This window comes from Chelonoidis abingdonii, chromosome 1 (genome assembly GCF_003597395.2).
Source record: "Chelonoidis abingdonii isolate Lonesome George chromosome 1, CheloAbing_2.0, whole genome shotgun sequence".
Lineage (NCBI taxonomy): Eukaryota > Metazoa > Chordata > Testudines > Testudinidae > Chelonoidis > Chelonoidis abingdonii.
Window position 1 is genome coordinate 327,627,158 of NC_133769.1, and position 16,027 is coordinate 327,643,184.

Genomic DNA, 16,027 nt, shown 5'->3' on the forward strand with positions numbered 1-16,027 from the left:
CTCCATTTAATTGGTTCTGAACAGCAGGGACACCTAGTCCTCTTTTCCAACCTATGCCAGAGATTGGGGGCTGAAAGGTAGTCAACTGAAGCTCATCGCAGCCAAGCCTGAAATAATAGCACCGAAGAGAGTTTGTGGGAAGCAGTAGGGGGAATAAGTGGCGGACACTGAAGAAGTTAACAACCGCCCATCTGGGACCTGGCCACTTCTCATGCCCCCGTTTCAGATAAGAAGCCTTGTTTGAGTCTTCACTGCTTTTGGGTGCCTGACCAGCAGCAATGGGCAAGGAACTCTTGGCAGGCAGACCATGATTTCTGTTTCAATTTGTACTGACCACAGCCCTCTCTTAACATCTTTACACTTTACCCTTCAAAATACCCACATTTAGACATCCGACACAGAGCCTACTATACCCTCCACTTAAGCAAAGGCAATGGGGTTCAATTTGTTTCAGGCAAGTCACGGTGTTGGGTTTGTGCTGTTCCCTGGCCACTGAGCTCAAAAAAACTTTGGACTGCCTTAAAATTCAAGGGGCTGGAGGAAAGGTAAACTGACTTCTGTAACTCACTTTCCCTCTTTATCTGCATCTGAGAGACCTTGCTGCAAGCAAATCCTAACCCAATCAATTTGCTCAGGCTGGGAAGGTGGAATGAACTGAGGTCTACAATTCTTTTCAGTTGCTGGCATTTAGCCATTTTTACTACCCTATGTAGACTACAGAGAGCAACTGAGGAAAAATTTTGCACCTTTCAATCTTGCCTTTTTCTGTTTGCCAGCCACTAGTGTCTTCTAGCTTTTATTATGCATTCTTGGAAGGAGAACAGTTTTGGCACCATTTGCCTGTTAGTTATTAAATAAAGACAGCAATCATGATATAAAGTATTGATAGTTTATTTTCAAATAATTCAAGGATTTTTAAACTTTTTAAAATTTCTTTCAGGGTGAAAAACACTTACCCTACTGATCACTGAGCCAGGTTGTCAAACTAACTATGCAAAATCCCTTACTTAACTTTAGAACTCCAGACAGGTGGAGTGAGGTGATGTATTAGATTTATTTATTGATTGCAGGGGCAGCTGTGGGGAATGCACGCACATATGCTGGAATAAAGAAAAGGAATCAAAAAAGTGTCTGCTTCCCAGGTATAAAGTGATGATTTGGGATTATACTACTGACAGCATTTAGGGTGCTACATTAAAAAAATGGAGATGACTTGAATATTACCTTTTTTTGGACCAGTTTTAAACTTCTCCTGTAGTAAGACAATACTTAGAACATACAGGAGTCCGTTTCACATTAACAATCTCAATGCTTAAATTCCCCACAGAAAACTAGACATCGAAGTGGTCTAGTCAGTGAGATAAAAGTAAATTGGCAGCTGTCTTGCATGTATTTGCTCAAGCTGGGAGAAGCAAAAAGCACTGCAGAGGGGGCTAATCAAGATTAGTGAATGGACATTACAATTAATATTAAGTTCAGTGTTGGCAAATGCACACTGGAGGCAATAATTTGGGCTATTCACACACCTTACTATGCTAAATTAACTATCAGCTCAGGAAAGAGACCTAGGTATTGTGGACAGTTCAATTGAGACCAGTTATCAATATGCAGCCCGAGGGCAAAAAAGAAACTTATGCATAAGAAATAGGCTAGATATTATGGAAAATGCTATTCTATAACTCAGTAACAACCTCATCTGGAATACTGTATTCAGTTCTGCTCACCCACTCAAAAAAGAAAACAAAAGAACCCGTGAAAAAACAGGTGGTTGGTTCAGTGCTGGGTTCCAAGAATAATTAAGTACATGAAACAATTTCATATGAAGAAAGATTGAAAAGACAATGCGTGTTTGCCACCGAGAAGGGAACAGGCGATTGAGGCCACAGTTTAGCAGGATGCAGAAACAGATTGGACATTTGGATGGAATACAAGAATAGCTTTTTCACCCTTTAAATCAGACTTTTGGAAAGGATACAAACCCTCATGCTTCAAGGCTTAAACAAAACTTCTAACTAATGGGGGTTAGCAAGGAACCTTCCCTGAGGGACTGGGTTTTCCCTTGACGGCCTACTGCAGGGCTTCTTGTATCTTCCTTTGAAGCAGCTGGTACTAGCCACTGTTAGTAACAGGATACTGGACTAGACTGGCTAAGTGGTCTAATGCAGCATGTCAGCACCTCTGAACAAATTTATGAAAACAGGCTACTGAACTGAAGGAAATAGGCATAAATTTAATAAAAATTTTAAACCTGTTCTTGTTACACCTGGCTAGCCCAAGAGCTTTACTTTTATCAGCAGTAAAGTCATAAAATGTTCTTATACACATGGGAAGTAGTAAAGTGCAGGGGAGTGGTGCATATTTACTATCTTCTATTTTACTTCCTCCTCCCACATCCAAAAAAGGAGTTTAATTTGGCCACAGGATGATTTAATTTGAAGCGAAATACGCTCACTACATCCTTAAAGGCCACACAGTAAGGATAATACTGTCTGAATAAAAAACAAGATTAAAGTATAGAAATCAAAATGCTACGTTCACTGGCTTCTACTGCTAATGTTTAGACTAGCTAGGCCTCTAGGTGGAAGGCCATTGGAGACAATCTAGTTTTTCGTGGGGAGGAACAAGGACACAGCACTAGTTATACAATCATATGACCCTAGCAGTGTTGTTCTCTTATTCCATCCAGTTGTTTATTAAATTTTAGGAGCTGCAAAGGGGTAAATAGTATGGTTAAAAAATAGTTTTAAAAAGTATGGATTGGATGAATGGATTATAAGGTGATAGAAAGCTGGCTAGATTGTTGGGCTCAATGAGTAGTGATCAACGGCTCGATGTCTAGCTGGCAGCTGATATCAAGCAGAGTGCCCCAGGGGTTGGTCCTGGGGCCGATTGTATTTAACACCTTTATCTGGATGATGGGATGGATTGTACCCTCAGCAAGTTTGCAGATGACATTAAACTGGGGGAGGCGGGGGGTATAGATATGCTAGAAGGTAGGGATAGGGCCCAGAGCGACCAACACAAATTGGAGGATTGGGCCAAAATAAATCTGATGAGGTTCAATAAGGACAAGTACAGAGTCCTGCACTTAGGACTGAAGAATCCCATGCACCATTACAGGCTGAGGAGTGACTGGCTAAGCAGCAGTTCTGTGGAAAAAGGACCTAGGGATTAGTGGATGAGAAGTTAGATATGAGTCAGCAGTGTTCCCTTGTTGCCAAGCAGGCTAACAGCATATTGGGCTACATTAGTAGGAGCAATGCCAGCAGATCGAGGGAAGTGATTATTCCCCTCTATTTGGCACTGGTGAGGCCACATCGGGAGGATAAAAAGTCTTGTACCTACTACCATGCATTAAGGATTTAAAGTAGAATATAACAACTAATATATGCTAGCAGTGGCACAAATTACTGAAGCATTTGTGGCTACCTACAACAGGTTCTCAAATGAAAGTTGTTCATTTCTACATTATGTTCCTTTTAAAATTATAATTCAAACTCAAGTATGGACAGAGTAATTCTGAAGGCTACTTAATGATCATCCATTTTCCAAGTATGCTAGAAAAACATTCCACATATTTGCCACCTTTCCTTCGAGTTCAGACATGAGAAATGCTGAAGAAGGTGCACTACTGCATTACGATAGTCAAAGTGCTGATTTTAGATTTTGTTTCACATTAATTTAAAGATTCATGCTCTAGTTCAGGGATTGACAACCTCTGGCACCTGGCATGCCAGGGTAAGCTCCAGCAGGCCAGGCCAAGCCCCAGCTGGGCTGTATACCTGCCGCATCCACAGGTTCGGCCAATCACAGCTCCCACTGGCTGTGATTCACCGTCCCAGCCAACAGGGGCTGCAGGAAGTGGCACAGGCCAAGGAATGTGCTGGCCGCCCTTCCTGCAGCCCCCATTGGCCTGAGACAGCGAACCACGGCCAGTAGGAGCTGCTATCGGCTGAACCTGTGGATGCAGCAGGTAAACAGCCCAGCCTGGTCTGCCAGGGGCCTTCCCTGGTGGGCCGTGTGCCAATGGTTGCCAATTACCGCTCTAGTTATTACAAAAAATAAAGTTTTTCAAAAACAAACCATCCAGGTTCAGACTGAAAGCATACTTTAAACTGTCACCAGGTGACACTTGTGGATGGGTGCATAACAAATATATGTAAGCATTACTCCAGTTTTACCAAAAAAACCTTATTGCATGACTGGATTCTGCAAGTTACTGAACAGGTGTTGCTATGTGCATTCTGGAACAGACAATTCATGGGTGTACTCCTATAGGCGTATGTGGTCCTTCAACACAGGTCTTATCTTAAATGTAAAATTAAAAAGTTTACTATACAGAAAACTGCTTCCTACCTTCTGAACTTTTGAGAAGAGTGCACCAAGCAAGCTTGCTGAAGCTTTATTTTACTCATATATGCAAAATGAAACTTTCTAAAGCAATAACGCAATTTAAGGGACCAACAGTCCAGATTAAGTTTATGCAAGGAAAAAACCAAAGATATTGACAATTTCACATGTATTTTACAAAATTTTCATGACTTTACAATTACATAAACATGTGGCATGGGGTGTCTGGGTACAGAGGACTTTACCCCACCAGTAAGTCACTTTTGCTGGTTAACAATACAGAACAAATAATTCTGGGCATCAAAGAGGTCAGTTATCCCATGTGTAATTTTCAGAGAAGCTAACATACATATTGTCATTGGACAAGAGAGCTCAATAAACATGGACGTAAAGGTATTTTTAATACAGTTTCTCAGAATTAGGGCTAATCTAGTAATGTGGACCTGATTTAATACAAGCAAAAGAGAGCTACTACTTTGACTTGGAAGTTAAGGAAATGCACATTACTATGTCTAGGGAATAGTATCTAGAAATTGTAGGCCATGTGATTTCCTGTAAGTGAAAAACATTAAATGCAGTTTGCAAGTCATGATTGTTACAACCCTGTTGTGGAGTCATTTACAGACTGAAATACAAAAGGAATATGATGGAATGCAATATACTGCCAATACTTAAGATTGGAAAAGCACTACCCAACTACAGCACTTAGCATGCTCAAAAGAAGGCTACGTTATTTCTGGTATTCTTTATTAAAAATACTGCTGTACACATGAAGAATGAAAACAGGATTAAAGGTGGGTAACATATATTGGGATCATGACAGAACTTAACATACTGGTGCTTTTTAGGGGAAGCGGTTGACAACTGAATTACTGAAACAAGGGCCAAAAAAAATTAAAATACATAGGTACCCTCAACAAAACATTTACAGCGTAGTAAATACATAGACAGAATTTAAAACAGGTGCAAAAATTAAAATGACCAACATCACATGATTTCAAAGGTTGTCCTTTCTGTGCTTTTAGCTGTAAAGATAGGAAGATCACAATTTCCCACACGGAAAGGTATGTCCTGGGTGGTTTTTGTTTTTTTTAACTATACACATACAGCTCTTCTTTGGAATGGAAGAGATTATAACTTTAGGACAACCTTCTTAATGGAATTAAAATGTGGTAGAAGGGCTCTCCCCAAAAAACACCCAAGCAGAACTTCAGACTGTTCAAATCATTCCCAAATATGGACCAAATGAAATAAATAGAAAACAAAGCTCAACAATTATTTCTTTTATGTATTACCTGACACCAAATGTTTTCTGGCTGACATTAGTTACTTATGAAAACTTATTAGCTGTCCACTTTTTTTTTTAAAATCAAGTCCTGAGGTTACTAGGGGCTGAAGCAAACTGACATTATGCAAATACATGAAAGTTTGCATTCTAGTTTGCTGGTCTAGGAGGGATGAGAAATTCAAGCCTTACTTTACCCCTGCCTGAACTTTCACAAAATATTGGTCCACAAATTAAATTTTCCAAAGGTTCCCAAACCCCACAACTGAACAGATGATCCCTTTTCATTTTCAAAGAAAACAAAACACTACCGGAAAAAACCTCAGCCCGCTTATAAATTAAGCATTTCATATTTCTTCTAGTATACAAGTACTTTTTTGTACAAAAGAATTACAATATGATTTGTCAAAAAACATATAAAAGACAGCTGCTCTTCCTCAAATACATGAGCTAATGATAAAAGACTGTTTTGCATGTTCACTTCTCAAAGTTCCTGTTCCTTTTACAAGAAAAAGAACAATATTGTGGCAATTATCATCCTTTGAATATTAAACATTATGTTCCTTTTAAAATTCACTCAGATCAAATGCAACAATAATTGATTTTTAACTCAACAACTGATGCTACCAAATGCGGACAAAACCACATTTTCTAAAATATGTAAAGCACGTCCCTAGTCTTCAAAGCTTTCGATGTGAAGAGAGTTGCTTTTCTTGATGCAAGTCTCAAGGCGGAGAATCATTTTAAAGCTTATAAAAGTGGACAGAGAAATATTAAAAACTTCTCTGAAAACTACAAATATTGAGAATTATTAAAATTGATGCCAGTAACATCAGTTGCAAGTGCTTAGAGTCTGTCCTGACCTTTTGAGTTTCCACATTTTCTTCATAGTGAGCACCCAGTGCTATTAAAATATTCAGTGCTGGGAAAGGATAGATACAGTCTTCACTACTGCTTTACGAAAGGAAATTCCTACATATTTGGCAGTCTTCAATATCAAAGTGTAGGTGTTTATCTTTTATTATAAATCCCAGAAAAACCCAAGTTTGGAGAGACAACTGCATGTCCAAATATTAGAAAGTTAATTGAGGAGGAAAATTCCAGACTGAATTACTTCAGGAATATTCATGCGTTGAGTATTATCAAAAGTAATATTACTTTGGGCTAAGCAGTGACTGCAAAGGCACAGCAGATCATTATCCCTCCAGATTCAGGTTGTAAAACTTCAAAAGCTCTTGATGCCAGACAACTGCTGTGTTTAGTTAATCTTCTTAACAGTGTCTTTGTTTCTGTATCCAGTGTAGAGTACCATAATAAAGCTGTGGTTCAAAGAACAGAACTTTATACAAAAATTATACTGTAAATAACCTAAAGTAATACACTCCCGAAACTTCAGGCATTTAACACAATTTCTTTAAAAAAAATTCTGTTAAAAAAATTGCATAAATGTAAATGCAGCTGACTAGCAGGAAAACATACAAACAGTTTTTAAAGGCGCTGGTTGTGTTTAGAGCAAATTTGATATGCCCCTTAAATTATAGGTGTTTCAAAGGTTGCTATTTTGTCACGTTGCTTAGACAAGGCTTAAATGAGAAGGGATTTTATACATGTCAATTCACTGATACTTGATTTTTTTGTTGTTGTTGTTAAGTATGCATCTTCTGGTTGGTTTGTCAACTAACAGTGGGTGGCATACAGAGCTTGCATACAACACACTTTTACAGAGATTACAAACTAAACTCTAATTTATAGAGCATAATTTCTATGAAATTATTTCCCTGGTCCTTTATGCTATTCTGGGTGCAAATAATATCAAAATGAATAAATTGAGCAATATCCTCAGTGACAAAAATGTATCCCAGAAATGTCCTTGCAAAGAGTTTCCCTTAATAAGTATACAATGTGGCAAAACATCAGAGATCAGAAAAGTCTTAAAAAAATTAAAATTAGTGCATATACAAGTGGAAAAAATAAAAGCAGGAACATCATGCACCTGATGTGTTCCTTATTCTAAAATAAATTCTTCACAGATAAAGCCTCCAATGGCAGCCATAGCTCTAGGATAAATGAAACATTCTTCCCTTCAAGTAACAGTGTACCTGACTGAAGTGCAAGCAGCTTTGCTCATCTCCTGTTTGTTTCCCAAATATGAAATGAGATGACAACAGTTCAGCTGTAGTGCAATTTGCTATTGGTTAAGTTCCTCAGCAATGTCCTGCATGCTTTCAGCAAATACTACAACTGACCATTTGCGGCTGCAATTAGTTCTTGAAAAGTATTTTCAAAGCAGCGTTTTAAATCGCTGTAAGTTACCACAAGTACACTCTTCTCGTCTCTGGAAATGAGGCTTATTTTTTCTGGCACACCAGCATCTAACTGTAACAAGAATGCAAAAGATAAAATGTGACAAATGGCAATACAATCATTTTCTTAAACACAAAAACCATCCGGTTTTTAGCAAGCGTGTGAGTATGAGTCACAGAAAGGGGAAGGTTTTTCACTTTCAGCATAGACAGCCTGTTGACTAATCACAGGTTTGAAAATATTTAACTCAAATCTGACCCTGAATCAGATTCATGGTCAAGAACCATCAGTTAAAATAACATTGCAGAAGATGATGAGAACTTGGTCCAATCCTTCTGAAATACCATCCCCCCTTAAAAGAATCAAGCAAGCTAGGGAGGGATAATCTCTTTATAGGCCTGAGCCACAGCATTGAATTTCTGTGCAAGTTACCTGACAGGTTCATCAAATGGAAAGCAAGGAGGGATGGATCTTTGACATTTTAAACAAAATTACAGGAAGTATCAGCACCTGAGCAATTTTGGCTGCCTATTCCTGTGCTCTGTAACAGCTGAAACTTTGACTTCCAAATTCAAAATGGCTAGTGACAGCGGGAACAAAATTAACTGGCTAAAGCTTTTTTGTAAGGTATCCTCCTTTTTCGTAGTCTAGAATGCAGACATCATCTAATCCTGATCGCTGACAGATAGTTAATACAGGCTGTCAGAAGAAAAACAAACTCCGCCCCCTCAACATACATCTCAAGTTTTTCTTCTGATTAATTAAACTACCATTGAAGCAGCACGGAAACTAACTAACATCTTCAACTGGCTTCCACACAACTTGTGTCACTAATACTTTATGATATTTCTGCCAGCAAGTGATGTAGAAATCTCTAGGGGAACTTTATATTTTATAAAAAGTACACAATTTATACATGGCGAGCGGTGTTCATTGATTTGTAACTTGCAGACTCTTTGCTAAGTACAATGGGTGCTGCTTTCTTTTGAAAATAGTTTAAGGGATCTTCAACATTTGTTTTATACCTCAAACTCTCTTGTCCAAAGACAGGCTTCACTGTCTGTATTATGGTATATAAAGCAACACTTTGGAAACATACCCCAGGGGATGATGGGAGTACTAGTAGATTTTTAGATAATATGGTGATGAGTGCTATGGAAACAGATAAATGTACTGTTATGCCTGATTGAATAGAGGAAAAGGAGCACTAGGTTAGCCACCAAGTTCTTGTTTAATTGGGTGTTCGCAGGAGCAACACTGTAAGATAGAAAACATCTTGTAGAAAGAGGTGCAGCATACTGGTCTGAACTCATAGCAATAAAAGCTAGAACCTCCCAAATTCTAGCCTCAGTGTTGTGTGAGGCTTCAGGCAAACTAATGCAGAGAGACTGATCAGTTTTCTATTCCTGTAAAATGAGTATAACACTGCCACCACCACCCCGCAACACTTACCATAGGGGGGTGTTCGGATTGATTTGCAAAAAACAGTTTGAAGACAAAGAGTACTAACTATAAATGCTATATATGATCTTCTATCTATTGTTCAGGTAAGTGCTGTACACACACAATTTGAGTTATCCTACTGGATTTGAAACACTGCAGATAAACAACAAACAAAGCCAAGCTATTGATCATGTACTTCATTACACGTGGCTTTCTTCCACTGGTCCTTAGGTAAATAGGTGCACAAAAATGTTGCACTCGGATATAAAAGTTCCTTCCCTATATGATACTTGAATAAGTTTGAATCTAACAAGGACGTTTCAAGAGTGAAGCATGAAAGCACAGATACCCCATTTTACTACAATCCGTTTTCCAACATGCTGCTTTCTGAAGTTTAAGTGGTTTTTTTTTTTTGAGTGCCTTTACTGCCAAGATATTGAGGGTCCTTCAGCCCTAGATAGTGATTCTTCGCATTATGGGTCCACAACCCTAGACCTAACCATTTGTTTTGAGGATAAGCTACAAAAGTTTCTAGCACACAATACTCTGCAATATATTCTTTCCCCTGACTTACAGAATTACATCCCCCAAAATTGCTGTAGCTCTTTACCTGCTGTTTGAGCATCAGCATACATTCCTTTAATTTTCACCTGGCCATTAGAACACACTCCCCTAATCTCCTTTACTTAGCCTCATCAATCCCTTTACATCAGGATTTAAAGGGACTGATAAAATGAAATTAAAAGTAAAAGGAGATTAAGGGAGTAACCCCGTGACTAGATAGGTGAAGAGCTACCAATAATTTAGTGGAAGTTTTGGCTGAGGTTAACTAGTAGTTGCTAGTATCTAAGAATCTGAGTATGGTCAAACTTTTCTGGAAAAGAAAGGTGGTTCTGGATTGCTAAGGTTTGGTAAAACATCTGCAAAGCTGAAGTACAAGCTGCACTGAAAAATTAAGTCTATGTTCTTTTTTATTTCATTTATGGAGTAGGACAGAAAGATTTTCCTCTGCTGCCATTCATGAGAGTGCTCAACTAAAGTTTTGTCAATGATGCAGCTAAAATCTTAGAATACTGCAAGTGGCCTCTTTAAACAATTATGCACCCTACCACTGCTGAGCTGCTCTGGGGGCTGGAAAGGACTCCAGCATAACTTAGACAAGCCATGGTGTCTGGAATCCGTGCAGCACTGCATGCTATGGCACCCCTCCGGATACAACCCTTTCACCCCTAGCCCTGCCCTTCTCTGGCAAACCCCCAACAGCAGGGTGCGTGAGGGCATCTTCAGGAGACAGCCTTATGGTGGTCTTCCACTGAGCTTGTGCCAGAAGAATCATACCTGGTTGATTACAAGACTTTTACGGTTCCTTTAGGCTATCCTTTAGCATGACAAACAGGAGCAACTGTACATCACTCTCCAATGAATTCCCAATTTAGTACTGCTAATTAAAATATCTATGAAAGGTTACATGCTAATCTAGTGGATAATCTATTCTCATCCAGATTAGAAAAATATCAGATAAATCAACAGAATTAGCCTATCAGCGACGCACCCATTTTCTTTCAACAGTGGAACGTCACAAGAAAGCTTCATCAAATCATTCTTTAAAGAAAGAAAACAGATACAGGTTACCTTGTTAAGACATGAGATAATGTGACTGAGGTCAATCCAAGGAGTGCCTGCTTCTGTCACCTGATGGAAAAGATGATCCCGAAAGAGCTTCAGTAGATATCGGTCTCCAGTTTCTGACCAAGTTGGGTCTTTCTGAAATCTGGTGCAAAACAAACCTTGACATTAACAATCAAGCATTAAAGAGATACATATGCTCATTAACTCTTCAGAAAACACACTGTCTACCTAAGCTTCGCTACATAACAAACATACTACTAAGTAGTAGTGTTTTCTTCCTATCACAAAGATATAGGAAGCTTTTTCCCCAGAGTTCCTCAGCTAAAGTACCTGAAGTTAAATGTTTACTAAAAGCCTGCAGAAAAGGGATTGGGAGGAAAGCCATCAAATTTACCAGCCGAATGCTAAAAACTAGTTATACTGTAACTTAAATCTGCAGTTACCCAACAGTCTATTAACTGATTTTGAAAATAGGCCAGTGAAAAGTACGTTGTTTCATATTAGCATCTGACAGACAATCAGCACAAAACTATGCCCATTCAAACTCTTTTGAAACATTTTACTATAATTACGTGTTGAGGCAAGCCATAGCTTTGTATAAGTGCTCTCAAACATAATAAACTCCAAATACCATATATGCGCTAAATATATGGTAAAGAAACAAATAAATATGTTGAGATAGGAATAATTTTTCTTTTCTTTAAGTTAAAAATTCTGATTAAAATTGCCTCAAGGTGTCTTTACTTCTCACTTCTTCTACGGCATAATTGGAGATAGGATTATTCAGATCATATCTGTGAGGGTAGAAATCTTGAATTATAAATTGGATTTTATACACTGTACTATGAAAAAAAGTATTGCATCTCTTACTCTGGCCTCTCATTGATTGTTCCCAATTTTGCTAGAAGCCTAAACAACCTTCCATTCTGCACCTCCTATAACACAAGAAATGTACAATTAGCTTAAAGTTGGGAAGAAACACAAAACTTAAGACACTGGTGCATGCAAAAGCCTCAGTGCAGCAAAACTGATCTTGTGCAACAAAATTGCAAAGACCGATCAGATTAATTTTGATGAAGATGATTAATTTATTTCTAGAAAACGTAGACCAATACATGGAACTGCACACCCAAAGTCATAGTGTTATTGATCTTTGTACTTCATTTTCTTCCTTTGCAAATCTCCAGTCTGGCCAGCACCAGGCAATGTTTCTACCCCAGCAGGGCTAGACCAGGGGTCGGCAACCTTTCAGAAGTGGTGTGCCAAGTCTTCATTTACTCACTCTGATTTAAGGTTTTGCGTGCTAGTGATACATTTTAATGTTTTTAGAAGGTCTCTTTCTATAAGTCTATAATATATAACTAAACTATTGTTGTATGTAAAATAAATAAGGTTTTTAAAATGTTTAAGAAGCTTCATTTAAAATTAAATTAAAATGCAGAGCCCCCTGGACTGGTGTCCAGGACCTGGGCAATGTTAGTGCCACTGAAAATCAGCTCACATGCCGCCTTTGGCATGTGTGCCATAGGTTGCCTACCCCTGGGCTAGACTATCAGCTTCATTGCCTCATGGAGCACCAATGCAGACTCCAGCTATCCCATTTGTATAGGATACCATAGGGTGGATACTTTTTTTTTTTTAAAAAAAGTATACTGGGTTTTAAGATGGAGCAGGAGTAGGTTCTGGACATCAGGACCATAAAAGAAGAAAATGCCTAATTTCTTAATTGCTTCATGCCCCTCCTCTTTTATCTTGGTTATCTGGGCATTCAATTTAGATTGTTTTGTTTTCTTCTCACACTTTTTTGGGATTTTTTTTTTGCTAGCCACTAGTACTATTACCACTAGTAAATGGTACATTTACCATGAGCGAAAGGGGTTGGTAACACTGGTAAATCAGACTGCAGTCCAAACTGCTAATAAGTATCAGATCTAAGACCAGTTTAGACACAAAGTACATCTGTTCAAAGGGAAAAAACTATAAACAAATGTGTATAACTGAAGTAGCTGAAATCCTGACACCATCCCAAACAAAGACAGCAACAAAATCAACACAAAGTATAGAATCACTGCAATTTGGGGGTTTTTTTTATTACATATACAGCTGATAATCCATTTCACACACTGCTTCCATCCCCATGGAGAGTTTGAGAGAAAAAAATTGTTCTGACTGTATCCTAGTTTACAATACATTGTGGATACATGCATATTTTATTTAAGTAGAGGCTTTTCAAATCAGGCTTCCAGAAGGATAAAAGGTTCTAATAATATGCCATTATTAAGCATCTCAAGACCCAGTTACTGCCATCCACACTCATATGGCGTAGCAGCTTACTCCACACACAGTGCCACTGATTTCAGTAGGATTACTTTTGAAATAATTTACTACTCAAAATGAGTAAGGTTGGCAGAACTGGGTCCTAAATTTGGTAAATGAAGTCATACTGTAATACATTAGTGTGACAGCTTGATTTGAAAGACAAGAAGAAAAAAGGACAACAAGATTTATACTCCTCAGTCTCCTGGAATACTGTGGACCTGCTTGTGTTGCTCCTGTAACTGTATTAATGCCTGATTATGAAGTGGCAGTGCAGCCTCCTACTTTGTCCAGCTACAAGGTTTTGCATGCAAAATATATAAAATTAAAAAAATAATAATGCTTAACGATTACATAGCACCTTTTATCTGTAGATTTCAAAATGCTTTACATAGCTGGTCAGTTTTATTATCCCCATTTTACAGATGAGGAAACCGAAGCACCCAGCAGGCCAGTGACAGCCAGGAATAAAATTAAATAAAACTAGGAGTCCTTGTGGCACCTCAGAGACTAACAAATTTATTTGGGCATAAGCTTTCATGGGCTAGAGCCCACTTCATCAGATGCATGAAGTGAAAAATACAGGAGCAGGTATAAATACATGAAAGGATGGGGGTTGCTTTACCAAGTGTGAGGTCGGTCTAATGAGATAAATCAATTAACAGCAGGATACCAAGGGAGGAAAAATAACTTTGGAAGTGATAAGAGAGGCCCATTACAGACAGTTGACAAGAAGGTGTGAGTAACAGTAGGGATACATTGGTATTGGGGAAATTAAGTTTAGGTTTTGTAACGACCCAACCACTCCCAGTCTTTATTTAGGCCTAATTTGATGGTGTCCAGTTTGCAAATTAATTCCAATGAGAAACTGCAGAACTGGAATCTGTTTTTGAAGTTTTTTTTGTTGAAGAATTGCCACTTTTAGGTCTGTAATTGAATGTCAAGAGAGGTTGATGTGTTCTCCAACTGGTTTTTGAATGTTATAATTCATGACATCTGATTTGTGTCCATTTATTCTTTTGCATAGAGGCTGTTCAGTTTGGCCAATGTACATGGCAGAGGGGCATTGCTGGCACATGATGGCATATATCACATTGGCAGATGTGCAGGTGAATGAGCTGTGGATGGTGTGGCTGATGTGGTTAGGTCCTATGATGGTGTCTCTTGAATAGATATGTGCACAGAGTTGGCAACGGGGTTTGCAGTAGGGTTTGGTTCCTGGGTTGGTGGTTTTGTTGTGTGATGTATAGTAGCTGGTGAGTATTTGCTTCAGGCTGGGAGGCTGTCTGTAAGTAAGGACTAGCCTGTCTCCCAAAGTCTGTGAGAGCGAGGGATTGTCCTTCAGGATAGGTTGTAGATCCTTGATGATGCGCTGGAGAGGTTTTAGTTGGGGGCTATAGGTGACGGCTGGTGGCATTCTGTTACTTTCTTTGTTGGGCCTGTCTTGTAATAGGTGACTTCTCTGTACCCTTCTGGCTCTGTCAATCTGTTTCTTCACTTCAGCAGGTGAGTACTGCAGTTTTAAGAACACTTGATAGAGATTCTGTAGATGTTTGTCTCTGTCTGAGGGATTGGAGCAAATGCGGTTGTATCTTAGAGCTCGACTGTAGACAATGGATCGTGTGATGTGGTCTGAATGAAAGCTGGACACATGTAGGTAAGTATAGCAGTCAGTAGGTTTCCGGTATAGGGTGGTTTTTATGTGACCATTGCTTATTAGCACTGTTGTGTCTAGGAAGTGGATCTCTTGTGTGGACTGGTCCAGGCTGAGGCTGATGGTAGGGTGGAAATTGTTGAAATCTTGGTGGAATTCCTCAAGGGCCTCCTTCCCATGGGTCCAGATGATGAAGATGTCATCAATGTAGCGCAAGTAGAGTAGGGGCATTAGGGGACGAGAGCTGAGGAAGCATCGTTCTAAGTCAGCCATAAAAATGTTGGCATATTGAGGGACCATGCAGGTACCCATAGCAGTCCCGCTGACTTGAAGGTACATGTTGTCCTCAAATCTGAAATAGAACCCAGATCTCCTGAACCCTTTTTCGGTGCTCTTTCCACTAGGACATACTGTCTCCTTTCAAAAATCTCAGTATAGGCAGTGGGATTAAGGGAAACATGACAAAGTTGTGATTTAAGCCCTTAAAACCTTAATATCCCACTTTGACTAAAGGTTTTGAGTTAGTCCATGTTTTGTCACATGACTGGGAAGATGCAAAAGCCTCCTACCATGCATCTTAGTCTGAATCTTGCTGGGAATTTGTAATCAAAGTAGGAAGAGTTAAATCCTCTCTATAGCAGTATTCTATAGTAATAGGAAAGTACACTTTTCCTGGAAGCTGTATAGCGGATAGTCAATTAAATTCAATCAAGACATGTATTGCTAAGTAGAACAGTATGAGCTACTAATTTTGTTGATGCGAGAATGACAGCTGGTAGCTCTACTATTTTTCATTTGTTTTACAGGAATTAATACGGGGTAAGAGAAAAGTAATGGAATCTGCATCTGAGGAATCAAACAAAGGTAGTATTTGCAGTTGTGCCAATTTCTAATACGAACTATTGAAAATGTTTTGATGTGCTGCAGATTGTATCTACTCAATCAGGAAAGGAATCTTCATTCTATAAGGTAAGGATTTAAATGGACAGAGAATACCTCTCAGCTTCTCCTAAGTCTGTTGGTTCACCAGAATGATGGTGCTTCAG

At 38.9% G+C, this 16,027-nt stretch overlaps 1 protein-coding gene across 1 annotated transcript in view; it reads right to left on the reverse strand.

Moving 5' to 3' along the window:
* Positions 1 to 4,462: 4,462 nt before the first annotated feature.
* The window catches only part of PAN3 (poly(A) specific ribonuclease subunit PAN3), a 128,250-nt gene continuing 116,685 nt past the window's right edge, over positions 4,463 to 16,027 (reverse strand). Inside the window, 3 exon segments of the mRNA XM_075061652.1 lie at positions 4,463 to 8,011; positions 11,015 to 11,153; positions 11,882 to 11,946. Coding sequence (XP_074917753.1) covers positions 7,871 to 8,011; positions 11,015 to 11,153; positions 11,882 to 11,946 — 345 coding nt within the window. The 3' untranslated portion in view covers positions 4,463 to 7,870.